Raw genomic sequence first — 21,997 nt, 5'->3', positions numbered from 1 at the left:
TAGGCCCGGACACTGTAGGCCCGTGAACCGCTGTAGGCCTGGACACTGTAGGCCCGTGTGCCGTTGTGGGCCCGGGCACTGTAGGCCCGGTGGCCGCTGTAGGCCCAGACAGTGTAGGCCCAGACAGTGTAGGCCCAGGGGCCGTCATTGGCGGAGCGGGAGCACGTGGCCGCTGGCTGGGTGAGGTCACTTGGGGCGCGGGGCGGTGACGTCACCTTTTGTCCCTCATTTGGGAGTGACAAAGTTGGCAACCCTATCTACCATTGAACCGTTGATGATATTTTACTTTATTGTCATCAGTAAAGTTACACAAGCACATTTTTACTGGAAAATTAAACGCCTACCTCTGAAGGCTTGATTCCGGTAAATAGCCTGCAAAACAATGTGTGAACCACACGTCGTAGGGAAGTTTATTCATGGCCGAGCAAGTGTGGAGGTGAACCAGGAGTTTGCTGTCTTCCAGATTCAGGTAATGTTCAAGGCTCTTTGGCTACACAATGGACAAAAGGCAAGGGCAAGTTTACACCTCACACTGCCTCGGCAAGGCCACCAGCATAATCCAGGGCCATTCTCACCCTGGTCACTCCCTCTTCTCCTCTCTCCCATCGGGCAAGAGGTACAGAAGTGTGAAAACGCACACCTCCAGATTCAGGGACAGGTTCTTCCCGGCAACTGAACCATCCTACCGCCAACGAGACAGCAACTATATACCTCATTGGATATCCTCAGACTATCTTTAATTGAATTTTATTTTGCATTAAATGTTCTACCCTTTATCCTTTATCTGTACACTGTAGACAACTTGATTGTAATCATGTATAGTCTTTCCTTTGATTGGATAGCACGCAACAATAGACAATAGGTGCAGGAGGAGGTCATTCGGTCCTTCGAGCCAGCACCACCATTCAATGTGATCATGGCTGATCATTCACAATCAGTACCCCGTTCCTGCCTTCTCCCCATACCCCCTGACTCCGCTATCCTTAAGAGCTCTCTCCAGCTCTCCCTTGAATGCATTCAGAGAATTGGCCTCCACTGCCTTCTGAGGCAGAGAATTCCACAGATTTACAACTCTCTGACTGAAAAAGTTTTTCCTCATCTCAGTTCTAAATGGCCTACCCCTTATTCTTAAACTGTGGCCCCTTGTTCAGGACTACCCCAACATTGGGAACATGTTTCCTGCCACTAACGTGTCCAACCCCTTAATAATCTTATAGTTTCGATAAGATCTCCTCTCATCCTTCTAAATTCCAGTGTATACAAGCCTAGTCGCTCCAGTCTTTCAACATACGACAGTCCCGCCATTCCGGGAATTAACCTAGTAAACCTAAGCTGCACGCCCTCAAACAAAAAGCTTTTCACTGTACCTCGGTACATGTTATAATAATAAACTAAACGAAATAGTCTTATTTTTTATTCCATGTTGATTAAACTATACTGCACGGAATCAGGCCCTTCAGTCCAACCTGTCCATGCTGAACCATCTTAGTTTTAGTTTATTGTTTTAGAGATACATCGCGGAAACAGGCCCTTCGGCCCACCGAGTCCGCGCCGACCAGCGATCCCCGCATCTTAAACACTATCCTACACACACTAAGGACAATTTACACTTATACCAAGCCAATTAACCTTACATACCTGTACGTCTTTGGAGTGTGGGAGGAAACCGGAGCTCCCGGAGAAAACCTACGCGGTCACGGGGAGAACGTACAAACTCCATACAGACAGCACCCGTAGTCTGGATGGAACCCGGGTCTCTGGCGCTGCAAGCGCTGTAAGGCAGCAACTCTACTGCTGCGCCACCGTGCCGCCCACTCTAGTCCCGCCTGCTATGTTTGGCCCATATCCCTCAAGGTGAAGTAGGGCACTCCACATAGGGGTGCCAACTTTCTCACTCCCAAATAAGGGACAAGGAGACGTCACCGCCCCGCGCCCCACCTGACCTCACCCAGCCAGCGGCCACGTGCTCCCGCTCCACCAGGAGCTGCCCGGGCCAGGAGGCGGGTTGCTAAGCAACCTCCGCACAGCGGCGGCTGGGTTTCCGGGCCTACACTGTCCGGGCCTACACTGTCCTGGCTGGGCCGAGTGTCCAGGCCTACAGTGTCCGGGCCTACAGCGCCCCCTGGGCCTAATACGGGACAAGGGCGGTCCCGTACGGGACAAACCAATTTAGCTCAAAATGCGGGATGTCCCGGCTAACACGGGACAGTTGGCAACCCTAGCTCCACAGTACCATGTTTTGGAAGAGTTGTTTAACCTCGGCCCTGTCTGCCCCCTCAGATTGAAGTAGTTAGAGTCACAGAGACATACAGTGTGGAAACAGGCCCTTCAGCCCAACTAGCCCACACTGGCCAACGTTCCATTTATACCAGCCCCACCTGCCTGCATTTGTCCTATATCCCTCTAAACCTAACCTATCTATGGACCTGTCTAAATATGTCTTAAACGCTCCATATACCCTCACTCCCTTCAGGCACTCGAGTCCTGGCAACATCCTCGTAAATCTTCTCTGCACCCTTTCCAGCTTGACAACATCTTTGATTGACTAAAACTAAACACAATTATCTACATGTGTGGGAAAGAACTGCAGAGTGGTGAATCTGTGGAATTCTCTGCCACTGAAGGTAGTTGAGGCCAGTTCATTGGCTATATTTAAGAGGGAGTTAGATGTGGCCCTTGTGGCTAAAGGGATCAGGGGGTATGGAGAGAAGGCAGGTACGGGATACTGAGTTGGATGATCAGCCATGATCATATTGAATGGCGGTGCAGGCTCGAAGGGCCGAATGGCCTACTCCTGCACCTATTTTCTTTGTTTCTATGCTGGTTTAAATCGCAGATAGATACAAAATGCTGGAGTAAATCAGCGGGTCAGGCAGCATCTCTGGAGAGAAGGAATGGGCGACGTTTCTGGTCGAGACCCTTCTTCAGACTTATGTCAGGGGAGGGGGCGGTACAGAGGTTAAATGTAGTCAGAGACAGTAAAACTGGTGGGAGAACTGGGAAGGGGGAGGGGAGGGAGAGAGAGGGGATACAAGGGCTACTTGAAGTTAGAGAAGTCAACGTTCATACCACTGGGGTGTAAGCTGCCCAAGCAAAATATGAGGTGCTGTTCCTCCAATTTGCGCTGGGCCTCACTCTGACAGTGGAGGAGGCCCAGGACAGAAAGGTCAGTGTGGGAGTGGGAGGGGTAGTTGAAGTGCTGAGCCACCGGGAGATCAGGTAGGTTAAGACGGACTGAGCGGAGGTGTTCAGCGAAGCGATCGCCGAGCCTGGGCTTGGTCTTGCCGATGTACAGGAGTCCATACATATATGCCCTCATCAATGTCTTGCACTTAATGAGTGCAATCTGCTTTTCATCAATTATGGAAGGTGGGAGGTCGTGTTGCAGTTATATAAGACGTTGGTGAGGCCACAATTACGAGTGTTGTGTACAAACTCAGGAGAGGAATACATCAGGTAAAACGCACAGACTCTTTTGACATAGGGGACATAGAGGTTTAAGGTGAAGGGGGGGGGAAAGATTTAATAGGAACCTGAGGGGTAACATTTTTACACAAAGGGTGGTGGGTGTATGGAACGGGCTGCCAGCAGAGGTAGTTGATCCAGGTACTATCACAACATTTAGGAAAAATTTAGACAGGTACATGGATAAGACAGGTTTAGAGGAATATGGGCCAAACGCAGGCAGGTGGGACTAGTGTAGATGGGACTTGTTGGTCGGCATAGGCAAGTTGGGCCGAAGGGCCTGTTTCCCCACTGTACGACTCTAATTACATTACATTAGAAGGATGAGAGGGGATCTTATAGAAACATATAAAATCATTAAGCTATTGGACAGGCGAGATGCAGGAAAAATGTTCCCGACAGGTATGGTTCCCGACAGGTATAGCGGCACGGTAGCGCAGCGGTAGAGTTGCTGCTTTACAGCGAATGCAGCGCCGGAGACTCAGGTTCGATCCTGACTACGGGTGCAGCACTGTAAGGAGTTTGTACGTTCTCCCCGTGACCTGCGTGGGTTTTCTCCGAGATCTTCGGTTTCCTCCCACACTCCAAAGACGTACAGGTATGTAGGTTAATTGGCTGGGTAAATGTAAAAATTGTAAAAATTGTCCCTAGTGGGTGTAGGATAGTGTTAATGTGCGGGGATCGCTGGGCGGCGCGGACTTGGAGGGCCGAAAAGGCCTGTTTCCGGCTGTATATATATGATATGATATGATGATATGATATGTAGGTTAATTGGCTGGGTAAATGTAAAAATTGTCCCTAGTGGGTGTAGGATAGTGTTAATGTGCGGGGATCACTGGGCGGCACGGACTTGGAGGGCCGAAAAGGCCTGTTTCCGGCTGTATATATATGATATGATATGATATGTTGGGGAGTCCAGAACCAGGGGTCATGGTTTCAGAACAAGGGGGAGGCCATTTAGGACTGTGATGAGGAAAAACGTTTTCACCCAGAGAGTTGTGAATCTGTGGAATTCTCTGTCACAGAGGGCAGTGGAGGCGAATTCAGTGGATGTTTTCAAGAGAGAGTTAGATTTACAGTAGCTCTTGGGGCTAACGGAGTCAAGGGGGTATGGGGAGAAGGCAGGAACGGGGTACTGATTGAGAATGATCAGCCATGATCACATTGAATGGCGGTGCTGGCTCGAAGGGTCGAAAGGCCTCCTCCTGCACCTATTGTCTATGTTTCTATGAAGGTGAATTCACTTCCAGTTATGCGATCAATTGTTACTTTAGCGAGCTACTTACCAAGTGGGGCAGTGAATCTCCGTATTTATTATTAAATTGCTTCACAAAACACTTGACCAGCCAATATGAATCAACATCATTCTCCATCATCTCGTCCATTGCCTCTGCAATTGCGATTAACATTTTGTCCTCGGGTCCCTGTGACAAATAACGTTAATAATAGCGTTAAAATATTACGATGCTATTATAAACCCATGTTCCCTACGTTATGGGAACTATGTCATCAAGCTGGAAAGTCAAGTCAAATTTATTTGTCACATACACATACTCGATGTGCAGTGAAATGAAAGTGGCAATGCCTGCGGGTTGTGCACAAAAAGAATTACAGTTACAGCATATAAATAAAGTTAATTAGACAGGGCTTTCTCCATCGCTGCTCCCACCCTATGGAACTCACTACCCCAAAACGTTAGACTCCTCCACACTCACCACATTCAAAACATCGCTGAAGTCTCACCTGTTCAGTACTGCCTTCAACCACTGAAGGTCACCTCACCTTCTGTCTCCTTTCTCTGTTCGTTTATTTATTTACTTATTTATCTATTTATTAATTTCCCTATGTTCTCTAAATCTCTGGAAAGCGTCTTTGAGTATATGAAAAGCGCTATATAAATAAAATACATTATTATTATTATTATTATTAATAAGTTACTAAACATAGCACAAAAAGTGTCGGAAAGGGCTCAGAGAAGATTTACGAGGATGTTCGCCAGGGCTAGAGGGTCTGAGGGTCAGGGAGAGGTTGAGCAGGCTGGGTCTTTATTCCATGGAGCGCAGGAGGATGAGGGGAGATCTCATAGAGGTGTACACAAAATGATGAGAGGAATAGATCGGGTGGACGCACAGGGTCTCTTGCCCAGAGTAGGAGAATCGAGGATCAGAGGACATGGGTTCACGGTGAAGAGGAAAAGATTTAATAGGAATCTGAGGAGTAACTTTTTCACACAGAGGGTGGTGGGTGTATGGAACAAGCTGCCAGAGGAGGTAACAGTTAGACAGGTGCATGGACAGGGCAGGTTTGGAGGGATGTGGGCCAAACGCAGGCAGGTGGGACTCGTGTAGCTGGGAGATGTTGGCCAGTGTGGGCAAGTTGGGCCGAAGGGCCTGTTTCCACACTGTATCACTCTATGATTCTATGTTCAATAATTCAATAGCTCGAAAGGGTTCAGAAAAGATTTACAAGGATGTTGCCAGGACTTGAGGGTGTGAGCTATAGGGAGAGGTTAAGTAGGCTGGGACATTGTTGGCCGTTGTGAGCGAGTTGGGCCGAAGGGCCTGCTTCCACACTGTTTCACTCTATGAATCTATGAGAAAGGGCATACCATTGCATAAATGTTTGATTTTATTAGCCGACAAATACGATATTATTTCAATATGGAATAATGTTATCATCCCATGTTATATTAATATTGAATAATTTACCTCAACTGTGAATACTTTTTAATAGTCTTTCATTGTTTGATTAGTGCGGGTGTCAGGGGTTACGGAGAGAAGGCAGGAGAATGGGGTTGAGAGGGAGAGACAGATCAGCCATGATTGAATGGCGGGGTAGACTTGATGGGCCAAATGGATTAATTCTGATCATCCACAATCAGTACCCCGTGCCTGCCTTCTCCCCATAACCCTTGATTCCGCTAGCCCCGAGAGCTCTGTCGAACTCTCTTTTAAATTCATCCAGTGAATTGGCCTCCACTGCCCTGTGGCAGAGAATTCCACAAATTCACAACTCTCTGGGTGAAAAAGATTTTTTCTCCCCTCAGTTTTAAGACGCTACAGACCTTGGTATTCTAATAGTGTTTCATCAAAGATGTACAAGAGGAACGAAGGGAGCGGATTGAGAGGACAACACAGCACAGAAGATGAGACAACCTGTGAGTTGTGTCACCCACTGTATCAGTGGGAAGTCACTTATATTGGAGAGGATATATATTGTGCTAGTGTACCGGGACGTCGGCCGGCGAGGACTCGATGGGCCGAAGGGCCCATTTCCGCGCTATACCTCTAAACTAAGGTGAGAATAAACTTGTTCACCCAGAGAGTTGTGAATTTGTGGAATTCTCTGCCACAGAGGGCAGTGGAGGCCGATTCACTGGATGAATTTAAAAGAGAATTAGATAGAGCTCTGGGGGCTAGTGGAATCAAGGGATATGGGGAGAAGGCAGGCACGGGTTACTGATTGTGGATGATCAGCCGAATGGCCTCCTCCTGCACCTATTTTCTATGTTTCTATAAACAATCTCAGTTTGTCCAACCTATCCTTGTAGCTAACATCTGACTTTTATTTCTGTTCACAACGTGTTCACAAGTTATAGGAGTAGAATGAGGCCGTTCGGCCCGTCGAGTCCACTCCGCCATTCAATCATGGCTGATCTCTGCCTCCTAATCCTATTTTCCTGCCTTCTCCCCATAACCCTTGACACCCCGTTCTAATCAAGAACAGTGGAATTCTCTGCCTCAGAAGGCAGTGGAGGCCAATTCTCTGAATGCATTCAAGAGAGAGCTGGATAGAGCTCTTAAGGATAGCATAGTCAGGGGGTATGGGGAGAAGGCAGGAACGGGGTACTGATTGAGAATGATCAGCCATGGTCACATTGAATGGCGGTGCTGGCTCGAATATTGTCTATTAATATAGAAGTAGTATACGTGTGATCGTAGGTCAGCATGGACTCAGTGGGGCGAAGGGCCTTTTCCCGGAATGGCGGGACTGTCGAATGTTGAAAGACTGGAGCGACTGTAGACAATAGGTGCAGGAGGAGGCCATTCGGCCCTTCGAGCCAGCACCACCATTCAATGTGATCAGCCGAATGGCCTCCTCCTGCACCTATTGTCTGTTGAATATTGTCCATCTTTGCCCTAAAAATATCCACTGACTTGTCCTCCACAGCCCTCTGTGGCAATGAGTTCCCACAGATTCACTGCCCTCTGACTAAAGAAGTTCCTCGTCACCTCCTTTCTAAAAGAGCGCCCACTATGATTCTGAACTTTCTGAACGTCCTGCTTGCTCCGCAAAAGTAAATGTCATCGAGAGAACTGACCAGTGAGTGGGAGGGCCGTCGTGGGAGTGTTCCGCACTCCAACTGATACATCCGCAGGTAGACCCACACCTGTGGGGTGGAATCTTCAACAAAGCGGATCACCTGCAACGCCTGCAACAAGTCCTGGTACTGCTCTTTACGGAACGACAGCACAGCAGCGTGAGATTCGTAGTGAGGAGGAAGAATACCTTGGAGGGCATGAAGTAAATGTTAATATGCAATACTACACGTAAAAATGTGTATGTGCGTAAACATTAAGACCACTGACAGGCGGAGTGAATAACATTGATTATCTTGTTACAATGGCACCTGTCAAGGGGTGGGATATATTAGGCAGCAAGTGAACGAGCCTACAGTGTCCGAGCCTACACTGTCCGGGCCTACACTGTCCGGGCCTACACTGTCCGCACCTACACTGTCCGAGCCTACACTGTCCGCACCTACACTGTCCGAACCTACACTTTCCGGGCCTACACTGTCCGGGCCTACACTGTCCGGGCCTACACTGTCCGGGCCTACACTGTCCGGGCCTACACTGTCCGGGCCTACACTGTCCGGGCCTACACTGTCCGGGCCTACACTGTCCGGGCCTACACTGTCCGGGCCTACACTGTCCGGGCCTACACTGTCCGGGCCAACACTGTCCGGGCCTACACTGTCCGGGCCTACACTGTCCGGGCCTACACTGTCCGGGCCTACACTGTCCGGGCCTACACTGTCCGGGCCTACACTGTCCGGGCCTACACTGTCCGAACCTACACTGTCCGGGCCTACACGCCCACGGGATCTAATGCGGGACAAGGGTGGTCCCGTACGCGCCAAACCAATTTAGCTCAAAATACATGATGTCCCGGCTGTACGGGACAGTTGGCAAACCTAACCACTACGCATCAATGTTCAACATCTGGTGATGTGTCCTCAACTGGATTCCCTGTGGTCAGAGTAAGTGTTTTAAAAATATATAATTAGGTGCAGGAGGAGGCCTTTCGGCCCTACGAGCCAGCACTGACATTCAATGTGATCATGGCTGATCATTCTCAATCAGTACCCCGTTCCTGCCTTCTCCCCATACCCCCTGACTCCGCTATCCTTAAGAGCTCTATCCAGCTCTCTCTTGAATACATTCAGAGAATTGGCCTCCACTGCCTTCTGAGGCAGAGAATTCCACAGATTCACAACTCTCTGACTGAAAAAGTTTTTCCTCATCTCCGTTCTAAATGGCCTACCCCTTATTCTTAAACTGTGGCCCCTGGTTCTGGACTCCCCCAACATTGGGAACATGTTTCCTGCCTCTAACGTGTCCAACCTCTTAATAATCTTATACGTTTCGATAAGATCTCCTCTCATCCTTCTAAATTCCAGTGTGTACAAGCCTAGTCACTCCAGTCTTTCAATATATGACAGTCCCGCCATTCCGGGAATTAACCTAGTAAACCTTGTGTTGGCATGGTAACACAATGGTGGAGGCCTTTAGACATCTGAGGTACAGCGCGGAAACAGGCCCCTCGGCCCACCAAGTCTGCGCCAACCAGCAATCACCTTGTACACCAGCACTACTCTACACACTTTATAGATTTTAAACATATGACTCCATGACTCTAGAAGTTTAAAGTCTAAAGTCAATGCTGCCTCAGGGTTCGGACATTTGTCTCAAGTTGCAAGGTTGTGGAACCGTGCCACAATCCAGAAACCCAAGCAGATAAAGCAGAGAGATACTTCACTCCAGAGCTCTCAGGGGTGCTGTTTCAGATTGAACCCAAGACCTTTTTGCGCCTCTCAAGTGGGTGAAAAAGATACCTCGCCGTTATTACTGAGCACTTGGTTTTATATATAGCTGTCTTCCTGTAACAAAGAAGTCTCCTTCCTGATACAGTTAAGCCTCAGAGCAAGGTCGTGCATCACGCACTGTCGAGAGTGTCGTTTAGTTTAGAGATACAGCGCGAAAACGGGCCCTTTGGCCCACCGAGCCCGCGCCGACCAGCGATCCCCGCACATTAACATTATCATACACACACGAGGGATAATTTACCGAGCCAATTAACCTACATAGAAACATAGAAAATAGGTGCAGGAATAGACCATTCGGCCCTTCGAGCCTGCACCGCCATTCAATATGATCATGGTTGATCATCCAACTCAGTATCCCGTACCTGCCCTCTCTCCATACCCCCTGATCCCTTTAGCCACAAGGGCCACATCTAACTCCCTCTTAAATATAGCCAATGAACTGGCCTCAACTACCTTCTGTGGCAGAGAATTCCACAGATTCACCACTCTGTGTGAAAAAAAACGTTCTCATCTCGGTCCTAAAAGACTTCCCCCTTATCCTTAAACTGTGACCCCTGGTTCTGGACTTCCCCAACATCGGGATCAATCTTCCTGCATCTAGCCTGTCCAACCCCTTAAGAATTTTGTAAGTTTCTGTAAGACCCCCCCTCAATCTTCTAAATTCCAGCGAGTACAAGCCGAGTCTATCCAGTCTTTCTTCATATGAAAGTCCTGCCATCCCAGGAATCAATCTGGTGAACCTTCTCTGTACTCCCTCTATGGCAAGAATGTCTTTCCTCAGATTAGGAGACCAAAACTGTACACAATACTCCAGGTGTGGTCTCACCGATGCCCTGTACAACTGCAGCAGAACCTCCCTGCTCCTATACTCAAATCCCCTCGCTATGAATGCCAACATACCATTGGCTTTCTTCACTGCCTGCTGCACCTGCATGCCTACTTTCAATGACTGGTGTACCACGACACCCAGGTCTCGTTGCATCTCCCCTTCTCCTAATCGGCCACCATTCAGGTAATAGTCTGCTTTCCTGTTCTTGCCGCCAAAGTGGATAACCTCACATTTATCCACATTATACTGCATCTGCCATGCATTTGCCCACTCACCTAACCTACAAACCCCTGTACGTCTTTAGAGTGCGGGAGGAAACCGGAGCACCCGGCGAAAATCGACGCAGATCACGAGGGAGAACGTGCAAACTCCTTACAGACAGCACTCGAAGTCAAGTTCAAACCCGGGTCTCTGGCGTTGTGTTCATCGTGTGTATGCGACAGGCGTGGAACTGGAAAGGGACTAATTCAGAGAGCGTGGGTGCTCTAGCGCTGTGAGGCAGCAGTTCTACCGCTGCACCGCCATGCAGTGTTGCCCAACTTGAGACTTTAGTTATGGGGAGAGATTAGACAGGCTTTACTCAGCAGGTTACAGTATAACCTTCATACTCAAGCAAAATGGGCGCTGTCTGTACGGACTTTGTACGCTCTCCCTGTGACTGCGTGGGTTTTCTCCGGGTGCTCCGGTTTCCTCTCACACTCCAGACACGAGCAGGTTTGTAATTGAATTGGCATCTGTAAATTGTTCCTGGTGTACAGAGTGGAACTGGTGTACGGGGTGATCGTCGGTCAGTGCGGATCCAGTGGGCTGAAGGGCCTGTTTCCGCGCTGTATCTCTAAACTAAACTAAACAAAGTGCTGGAGGAACTCAGTGGGTCAGGCAGCATCAGTGGAGGGGATGGATAGACCATGTTTCGGGTCAAGACCACTCTTTAGTTTAGTTTAGATACAGCGCGGGAACAGGCCCATCGGCCCACCGGGTCCGCGCCGACCAGCGGTCCCCACGCATTAACTCTATCCCACACCCACCAGGGACAATTTTTACATTTATACCAAACCAATTAACCTACAAACCTGTACGTCTTTGGAGTGTGGGAGGAAACCGAAGATCTCGGAGGAAACCCACGCAGGTCACGGGGAGAACGTATAAACTCCGTACAGACGGCACCCGTGGTCGGGATGGAACCCGGGTCTCCGGCGCTGCATTCGCGGTAAGGCAGCAACTCTACCGCTGCGCCACCGTGACTGTCCACTCTTCAGACTGATTGTGGTGGGGGGGGGGGGGGATAGAAAGCTGGAAAAGAAGTGGGGGCGGCTTAAAGTCTCCGTTTAGTTTATTGTCACGTGTACCGAGGTACAGTGAAAAGCTTTTGCTGCGTGCTATCCAGTCAGCGGAAACACCGAACAAGATCACAGTCGAACCATTTACAGTGTACATAAGGGAATAACATTTAGTGCAAAGTAAAGCCATAATGTCCGATCAAAGATAGGACAACGGCTGGCAGGTGATGGGTGGTTTAGTTTAGTTTCGAGATACAGCACGGAAACAGGCCCTTTCAGCACACTGGGACCAGCGATTCTCCGCACATTAACACTATCCTACACCCACTAGGGACAATTTTTACATTTACCAAGCCAATTAATCTATAAACCTGCACATCTTTGGAGCGTGGGAGGAAACCGAAGATCTCGGAGAAAACCCACGCAGGTCACGGGGAGAACGTACAAATTCCGTAGACAGCACCTGTGGTCGGAATCGAACCCGGGTCTCCGGTGCTGCTTTCGCCGTGAGGCAGCAACTCTACCGCTGCGCCACCGTGGTGCCCGTGGATAGAGGTGAGTGGGGTGGGGTTGATTGGTAGAAGGGTGGGCAAAGGCTGGAGATGATGAAAGAATTATGAAAGAATGGGTCGACCGGGCTTGTATTCACTGGAATTTAGAAGGAGGAGAGGGGATCTTATAGAAACATATAAAATTCTTAGAGGAGTGGACAGGCTAGATGCAGGAAAAATGTTCCCGATGTTGGGGGAGCCCAGAACCAGGGGCCACAGTTTAAGAATAAAGGGGAGGCCATTTAGGACTGAGATGAGGAAAAAAGTTTTCATCCAGAGAGTTGTGAATTCTCTGCCACAGAAGGCAGTGGAGGCCAATTCACTGGATGTTTTCAAGAGAGAGATAGATGGAGCTCTTAGGGCTAATGGAATCAAGGGATATGGTGGAAAAGCAGGAACGGGGTACTGATTTTAGATAATCAGCCATGATCATATTGAATGGTGGTGCTGGCTCGAAGGGCCAAACGGCCTACTCCTGCACCTATTTTTCTATGCTTCTACGTTTCCATCTAGAACAGATACAGGTTGGGGGCACTGTGGTACAGCGGTGGAGTTGCTGCCTCACTGCGCCAGAAACCCGGGTTCGATCCTGACCACGGGTGCTGCCTGTACGGAGATTGCACTGAACGTTCTCTCCGTGACCTGCGTGGGTTTTCTCCGGGTGCTCCAATTTCCTCCCACTACAACAATAGACAATAGACAAAAGGTGTAGGAGGAGGCCATTCGGCCCTTCGAGCCAGCACTGCCATTCAATGTGATCATGGCTGATCATTCTCAATCAGTACCCCGTTCCTACTTTCTCCCCATTCCCCCTGACTCCGCTATCCTTAAGAGCTCTATCTAGCTCTCTCTTGAATGCATTCAGAGAATTGGCCTCCACTGCCTTCTGAGGCAGAGAATTCCACAGATTCACAACTCTCTGACTGAAAAAGTTTTTCCTCATCTCAATTCTAAATGGCCTACCCCTTATTCTTAAACTGTGGCCCCTGGTTCTGGACTCCCCCAACATTGGGAACATGTTTCCTGCCTCTAACGTGTCCAACCCCTTAATAATCTTATACGTTTCGATAAGATCTCCTCTCATCCTTCTAAATTCCAGTGTATACAAGCCTAGTCGCTCCAGTCTTCCAAACGGCGTGCAGGTTTGGCGGTTAATTGGCTTTGGTAAAGATGGTGCTCGTGTACGGGGTGATCGCTAGTTGGCGCGGGCTCGGTGGGCCGCAGGGCCTGTTTCCACGCTGTATCTCTAAGCGAAACTAAACTGAAGGAGCAACTTCGGCGAAGGCAACGAAGTTGAGGTATTAAGAAACAAAAGATATATTCAAAGGTATTTATTTCACAAACTGCTGGAGTAACTCAGGAGGTCAGGCAGCATCTCAGGAGAGATATATTCGTGTCGTTATGTAATATAATAAGATTACTCAGACATACCAAGCAGCACTTTCCATACAAGAGTCCGGTACATGGTTGGGAGAGGATAGCGTTGAGCAAAGGTGCAGAGCTTCTCAACATCTGAAAAAAAGCAACGTTTAAACTGGATATTTTCCACGCTATTAATTTTTAATACAATCAATTAAGTTGTAGTATAGTTTATTGTCACGTGTACCGAGGCACAGTGAAAAGCTTTTGTTGCGTGCTAACGAGTCAGTGGAAAGACTGTACATGATTACAAACGAGCTGTCCACAGTGTAGATACAGGATAACGGGAATAACGTTTAGTGCAAGATAAAGTCAGTAAAGACAACTCTATTATCCCTAATGAGGTAGATGGGAAGGTTGCACGGTGGCGCAGCGGTAGAGTTGCTGCCTTACACAGCTTGCAGCGCCGGAGACCCGGGTTCCATCTCCACCACGGGTGCTGGCTGTACGTTCTTCCCCCCGTGACCTGCGGGGTAAACGGGTCCTTTTCAGAATGGCAGGCAGTGGCGAGTGGAGTGCCGCAAGGCTCGGCGTTGGGGCCGCAACTGTTCACCATATGTATTAATGATTTGGATGAAGGAATTAGAAGCAACACTAGCAAGTTTGCAGATGACACAAAGCTGGGTGGCAGTGTGAACTGCGAAGAGGATGTTAGGTTGCAGGGTGACCTGGACAAGTTGAGTGAGTGGGCGGATGCAGTATAATGTAGATAAATGTGAGGTTATCCACTTTGGCGGCAAAAACAAGGAGGCAGATTATCTCAATGGTGTCAGGTTAGGTAAGGGGGAGGTGCAGCGAGACCTGGGTGTCCTTGTACACCAGTCACTGAAAGTTGGCGCGCAGGTACAGCAGACAGTGAAGAAATAAAGGCATGTCAGTATAGGAGTAAAGACGTTCTTCTGCAGTTGCATAGGGCCCTGGTAAGACCATATCTAGAGTATTGTGTATAGTTTTGGTCTCCTAATTTGAGGAAGGACATCCTTGTAATTGAGGCAGTGCAGCGTAGGTTCACGAGATTGATCCCTGGGATGGCGGGACTGTCATACGAGGAAAGATTGAAAAGACTAGGCTTGTATTCTCTGGAGTTTAGAGGGATGAGAGGGGATCTTATAGAGACGTATAAAATTATAAAAGGACTGGACAAGCTAGATGCAGGAAAAATGTTCCCAATGTTAGGGGAGTCCAGAACCAGGGGCCACAGTCTTAGAATAAAGGGGAGGCCATTTAAAACTGAGGTGAGAAGGAACTTGTTCACCCAAAGAGTTGTGAATTTGTGGAATTCTCTGCCAGAGGGCAGTGGAGGCCAAATCACTGGATGAATTTAAGAGAGAGTTAGATAGAGCTCTGGGGGGCTAGTGGAATCAAGGGATGTGGGGAGAAGTTGGGCACAGGTTCCTGATTGTGGATGATCAGCCATGATCACAATGAATGGACTCGAAGGGCCGAATGGCCTCCTCCTGCACCTATTTTCTATGTTTCTATGATTGAATGGCAGAGTAGACTTGATGGGCCAAATGGCTCAAGGGATATGGGGAGAAGTTGGGCACAGGTTACTGATTGTGGATGATCAGCCATGATCACAATGAATGGACTCGAAGGGCCGAATGGCCGCCTCCTCCTGCACCTATTTTCTACGTTTCTATGAATGAATGGCAGAGTAGACTTGATGGGCCAAATGGACGAATTCTGCTCCTATTCCTTATAACCTTATGACCTTAATGTTTAAAAAAAAACATTTGGACAAGTACATGGATATGGCAGATTTAGAGGAATATGGGCTAAACGCTGGCAGGTGGGACTAGTGTTGATGGGGCGCGTGGGTCGGTGTGGGAAAGTTGGGCCGAAGGACCTGATTCAACGCTGTGTGACTCTTTGACTCTGTGTTTCAAACTGAACATTTCGGTAATAAAATAATAAACAAGAATAAGGGGGAGCCACTTAGAACGGAGATGAGGAAAAACATTTTCACCCAGAGAGGTGTGAATCTGTGGAATTCTCTGCCTCAGAAGGCAGTGGAGACCAATTCTCTGGATGCCTTCTCGAGAGGGTTAGCTAGAGTTCTTAATGATAGCGGAGTCAGGGGGTATGGGGAGAAGGCAGGATCGAGGGTACTGATTGCAGATGATCAGCCATGATCACAGTGAATGGCGGTGCTGGCTTGAAGGGCTGAATGGCCTACTCCTGCACCTATTGTCCATTGAATAAGTGAATATCACCACCAGCCACTGAGATCCAGCCAACCCTGAGACTGACACCACCAAAATGTTTTAGCAGTGTAACATTGAATACTTTAAGCTCTGTAGACATACCTAATGGATCATCCTTCAGTAAAATCTCCAGTGATTTCTTCTCTTCAACACCACGAAACCCAACCTTTTCGTAATAGTGAGAACGGAAGTTTCTCTGAGGATCGTCAGCCATTTTCTCCCTGTCAAAAGAGACCGTAGTAATCACGGATAAAGGTTTCCATCAATATCACGGCAGTCTGTGTCCCTAGTATAAGGCACTATTGAGTCCAAGCCTGTCCAAACTTTTTCAGTCAGAGAGTTGTGAATCTGTGGAATTCTCTGCCTCAGAAGGCAGTGGAGGCCAATTCTCTGAATGCATTCAAGAGAGAGCTAGATAGAGCTCTTAAGGATAGCGGAGTCAGGGGGTATGGGGAGCAGGCAGGAACAGGGTTCTGATTCAGAATGATCAGCCATGATCACATTGAATGGTGGTGCTGGCTCGAAGGGCCGAATGGCCTCCTCCTGCACCTATTGTCCATTGTCTATTGTCCAACCTCTCCCGATAGGGCGGCACGGTTGTGTAGCGGTAGAGTCGCTGCCTTTACAGCGAATGCAGAGCCGGCAACCCGGGTTCGATCCCGACTACGGGCGCTGTCTGTACGGAGTTAGTAGATTTTTTATTTATTTTTTAGATTTAGAGATACAGCGTGGAAACAGGCCCTTCGGCCCACCGAGTCCGAGCCGCCCAGCGATCCCCGTACATTAACACTATCCTACACACACTAGGGACAATTTTTACATTTACCCAGTCTATTAACCTACATACCTGCACGTCTTTGGAGTGTGGGAGGAAACCGAAGATCTCGGAGAAAACCCGCGCAGGTCACGGGGAGAACGTACAAACTCCGTACAGACAGCGCCCGTAGTCAGGATCGAACGTGAGTCTCCGGCGCTGCATTCGCTGTAAGGCAGCAACTCTACCACTGCGCCACCGTGCCGCCGTGAGTTTTCTCCAAGATCTTCGGTTTCCTCCCACACTCCAAATACATACAGGTTTGTTGGTTAATTGGCTTGGTAAATGTAAAGAAAAATTGTCCTTAGTGTGTGTAGGATAGTGTTAGTGTGCGGGGATCGCTGGTCGGCACGGACCCGGTGGGCCTGTTTCCGCGCTGTATCTCTAAACTAAACTAAAATATAACTCAGGCCATCAAGTACTGGCAACATCCTCGTAAATCTTCTCCTCACTCTTTCCACGTCAACGGTATCCTTCCAACAGCAGGGGGACCAAAACTGAACACAATACTCCAAAGATGGACACAGAGTGCCAGAGTAACTCAGCGGGTCAGGCAGCATCTGTGGAGAACATGGATAGGTGACGTTTCACAGAGTGCTGGAGTAACTCAGCGGGTCAGGCAGCATCTCTGGAGAACATGGATAGGTGACGTTTCACAGAGTGCTGGAGTAACTCAGCGGGTCAGGCAGCATCTCTGGAGAACATGGATAGGTGACGTTTCACAGAGTGCTGGAGTAACTCAGTGGGTCAGACAGCATCTCTGGAGAACATGGATAGGTGACGTTTCACAGAGTGCTGGAGTAACTCAGTGGGTCAGGCAGCATCTCTGGAGAAAAGAAATAGGTGACGTTTCCGGCTGAAACCCTCAACCCGAAACGTCACATTAATTTCCTCCGGAGATGCAGCCTGACCCGCTGAGTTACTCCAACACTTTGTATCTACGATGTAAACCAGCATCTGCAGTTCCTTGTGCCGGAAAAAAACTGCAGAAGCTGGTTTAAATCCAAGGTAGACACAAAATGCTGGAGTAACTCAGCGGGTCAGGGCAGCATCTCGGGAGAGAAGGAATGGATGACGTTTCTTCTTCAGACCGAAGACGGGTCTCGACCTGAAATGCCACCTGTTCCTTCTCTCCGGAGATGCTGCCTGACCCGCTGAGTTACTCCAGCATTTGTGTCTATCTGCAGTTCCTTCCTACGCAATGCTCCAAATGTGGCCTCACCAACGTCTTGTACAACTGCAACATAACATCCCAACTTCTGTATTCATTATACTGAGCGATGAAGGCCAATATACCGAAAGCCTTCTACACCATCCTATCTAGCTGTGACAGCAACTTCAAGGCACAATATACAGTCCAAGATCCCTCTGCTCTACAACCCTCCCCAGGGCCCTGCCATTCACTCTTAAGGTCCTGCCCTGCTTTGACTTCGCACAGTAGAAGGGTAGCCCAGCGGCAGAGTTTCTGCCTTCGATCCTGACTACGAGTGCTGTCTGTATGGGGTTTATACCTTCTCCCCGTGACCATGTGGGTTTCCCCCGGGTGCTCTGATTTCCTCCAACACTCCAAAAACGTACAGGATTGCAGTTTAATTGGCTTCGTGAAAATTGTAAAAACTGTCCCTGGGGTGTAGGATAGTGCTAGTGTCCGGGGATCGCCGGTCGGTACAGACTCGGCGGGCCGAAGGGGCCAGTTTCCACGCTGTGTCTCGAAACCAAACACCTCGCAATTATCTGCATTAAACTCCATTATGCATTTCTCAACCCACTTGCTCAACTGATCAAGGTCCTGTTGCAATTATATCAAGTAATCAAAAAAATCAAGTAATGGTGTCAAATAATGATGAGCCAGAGTACATGGAGGTGATTGAGAACAGCGTGTCCTGGTGTCGAGACAACAACCCTTCTCTCAATGTCAGCAAGACAAAGGAGATAGTGATCGGCTTCAGGAAGTGAGTCGGTACACGTACCGCAGTTTGCATTGGCGGCGCCGAAGTAGAGTCAATATCACCAACAACTTCTCCTGGACCACCCATATAGAAGCAAAGCCCAAGAAAGCACAACAACACCCTTACTTCCTTAGAAGACTTAGGAAGACAATAGACAATAATAGACAATAGGTGCAGGAGTAGGCCATTCGGCCCTTCGAGCCAGCACCGCCATTCAATGCGATCATGGCTGATCATTCTCAATCAGTACCCCGTTCCTGCCTTCTCCCCATACCCCCTGACTCCGCTATCCTTAAGAGCTCTATCTAGCTCTCTCTTGAATGCATTCAGAGAATTGGCCTCCACTGCCTTCTGAGGCAGAGAATTCCACAGATTCACAACTCTCTGACTGAAAAAGTTTTTCCTCATCTCAGTTCTAAATGGCCTACCCCATATTCTTAAACTGTGGCCCCTGGTTCTGGACTCCCCCAACATTGGGAACATGTTTCCTGCCTCTAACGTGTCCAACCCCTTAATCCCCTCTCATCCTTCTAAATTCCAGTGTATACAAGCCTAGTCGCTCCATTCTTTCAACATATGACAGTCCCGCCATTCCGGGAATTAACCTAGTAAACCTACGCTGCACGCTCTCAATAGCAAGAATATCCTTCCTCAAATTTGGAGACCAAAACTGCACACAGTACTCCAGGTGCGGTCTCACTAGGGCCCTGTACAACTGCAGAAGGACCTCTTTGGTCCTATACTCAACTCCTCTTGTTATGAAGGCCAACATTCCATTGGCTTTCTTTGATAAATCAAGTTCTTTACCTTCAGTCTGAATAATCACACGTAATACTGGATGAGCACATCAGATTTATTCCACCATGGGGTTCCTTCCCGTGACGATCTCCAGACACAATACTCGTGTCTGAAAAGATCTCAACTCAGGAGAGGGGAAGGACAACTTTTCCACCATTGTTTACTTTTTTATACAGAAGGGAAAGAGGGGTGTAACAGATAAAATTAAGGACCAACTACAATTCTAATACAATTCCCATGGTTACGGAGGAACAAAATCATTAATGCAGGTCACATGCTCAGAAACCAAACCATTAATATAAGTCACATGCTTTCGGGGAAACACATCAATTTACTTTTCCTACTTCCACACGCACCCATAGAAGGAGTTGTTACTAAGAAAGAAACTTTCTTTATCTCTATACACGAGCAATCTTGCAGCTGCACAACCTTGCTTTACTGTTTTAATACACAGCACTCTCACAGTCAGACAGAGGAGTGGGGGAGTGATTTAAGAACAAGAGCCCCTACTCTTCTGTATACTCTTTATCATTCATAATAAGGGTATGAGGCGTGAATTGTCCAAGATAGACTGGCAATTGATGCTGAAAGGGTTGACGGTGGACATGCAATGGAAGGCATTTAAAGGTCGCATGGATGAACTACAACAAGTGTTCATCCCAGTTTGGCAAAAGAACAAACCAGGAAAGGTAGTGCATCCGTGGCTAACAAGGGAAATCAAGGATAGTATTAAAACAAAAGATGAAGCATACAGACTAGCCAGAAAAAGTAGCATACCAGAGAACTGGGAAAAATTCAGAGTCCAGCAGAGGAGGACAAAGGGCTTAATTAGGAAAAGGAAAATAGATTATGAGGGAAAACTGGCAAGGAACCAATCTCCTATGTGGGACGAATCTTATAGAATTTGACTGCAAAAGCTTTTATAGATATGTGAAGAGAAAACGATTAGTTACGACAAATGTAGGTCCCTTGCAGTCGGAAACAGGTGAATTGATCATAGGGAACAAGGAGATGGCAGACCAATTGAACAAATACTTTGGTTCTGTCTTCACTAAGGAAGACATAAACCGTCTGCCGGAAATAGCGGGGGACCGGGGGTCTAATGAGATGGAGGAACTGAGGGAAATCCAGGTTAGTCGGGAAGTGGTGTTAGGTAAATTAAATGGATTAAAGGCAGATAAATCCCCAGGGCCAGATAGGCTGCATCCCAGAGTGCTTAAGGAAGTAGCTTCAGAAATAGTGGATGCATTAGTGATAATTTTTCAAAACTCCTTAGATTCTGGAGTAGTTCCTGAGGACTGGAGGGTAGCTAATGTAACCCCACTTTTTAAAAAGGGAGGGAGAAAACGGGGAATTATAGACCAGTTAGCCTATCATCGGTAGTGGGGAAAATGCTAGAGTCAGTTATTAAAGATGTGATAGCATCACATTTGGAAAGTGGTGAAATCATCGGACAAAGTCAGCATGGATTTACAAAAGGCAAATCATGTCTGACGAATCTTATAGAATTTTTCGAGGATGTAACTAGTAGAGTGGATAAGGGAGAACCAGTCGATGTGTTATATCTGGACTTTCAGAAGGCCTTCGACAAGGTCCCACATAGGAGATTGGTGTACAAACTTAAAGCACACGGTATTGAGGGTTCAGTGTTGAGGTGGATAGAAAATTGGTTGGCGGACAGGAAGCAAAGAGTAGGAATAAACGGGTCCTTTTCGGAATGGCAGGCAGTGACTAGTGGGGTACCGCAAGGCTCAGTGCTGGGACCCCAGTTATTTACAGTGTATATTAATGATTTGGACGAGGGAATTGAATGCAACATCTCTAAGTTTGCGGATGACACGAAGCTGGGTGGCAGTGTTAGCTGCGAGGATGCTAGGAGGCTGCAGAGTGACTTGGATAGATTAGGCGAGTGGGCAAATGCATGGCAGATGCAATATAATGTGGATAAATGTGAGGTTATCCACTTTGGCGGCAAGAACAGGAAAGCAGAGTATTACCTGAATGGTGAACGATTAGGAGAAAGGGAGATGCAACGTGACCTGGGTGTCATGGTGCACCAGTCATTGAAAGCAAGCATGCAGGTGCAGCAGGCAGTGAAGAATGCGAATGGTATGTTGGCATTCATAGCAAGAGGATTTGAGTTTAGGAGCAGGGAGGTTCTACTGCAGTTGTACAGGGCCTTGGTGAGACCGCACCTGGAATATTGCGTACAGTTTTGGTCTCCTAATCTGAGGAAAAACGTTTATTCCCGTTAGAGGGAGTACAGAGAAGGTTCACTAGATTGATCCCTGGGATGGCGCGACTTTCATATGAAGAAAGTCTGGATAGACTAGGCTTGTACTCGCTGGAATTTAGAAGACTGAGGGGGGATCTTATAGAAACATATAAAATTCTTAAGGGGTTGGAGAGGCTAGATGCGGGAAGATTGTTCCCGATGTTGGGGGAGTCCAGAACCAGGGGTCACAGCTTAAGGATAAGGGGGAAGTCTTTTAGGACCGAGATGAGAAAACATTTCTTCACACAGAGAGTGGTGAGTCTGTGGAATTCTCTGCCACAGAAGGTAGTTGAGGCCAGTT

The 21,997-nt window shown here is 48.1% G+C and overlaps 1 protein-coding gene across 3 annotated transcripts in view; it reads right to left on the bottom strand.

The window, feature by feature from the left end:
* tbc1d7 (TBC1 domain family, member 7) overlaps window positions 1-21,997 on the bottom strand; it is a 34,164-nt gene that overhangs the window by 7,048 nt on the left and 5,119 nt on the right. For all 3 annotated transcript variants that reach the window (XM_078414192.1, XM_078414182.1, XM_078414172.1), the window contains 5 exons: window positions 15,963-16,081; window positions 13,666-13,746; window positions 7,787-7,974; window positions 4,752-4,889; window positions 345-490 (listed from right to left, as the gene is read on the bottom strand). In XM_078414192.1, coding sequence (XP_078270318.1) covers window positions 345-490; window positions 4,752-4,889; window positions 7,787-7,974; window positions 13,666-13,746; window positions 15,963-16,074 — 665 coding nt within the window. In that variant the 5' untranslated portion in view covers window positions 16,075-16,081. The remainder of the gene's footprint in view (window positions 1-344; window positions 491-4,751; window positions 4,890-7,786; window positions 7,975-13,665; window positions 13,747-15,962; window positions 16,082-21,997) is intronic.

Source organism: Rhinoraja longicauda, chromosome 2 (genome assembly GCF_053455715.1).
Source record: "Rhinoraja longicauda isolate Sanriku21f chromosome 2, sRhiLon1.1, whole genome shotgun sequence".
NCBI classification, from domain to species: Eukaryota; Metazoa; Chordata; class Chondrichthyes; order Rajiformes; family Arhynchobatidae; genus Rhinoraja; species Rhinoraja longicauda.
Note: the sequence above shows the minus strand (reverse complement) of the source record. Positions and strands in the feature narration are given on the sequence as shown.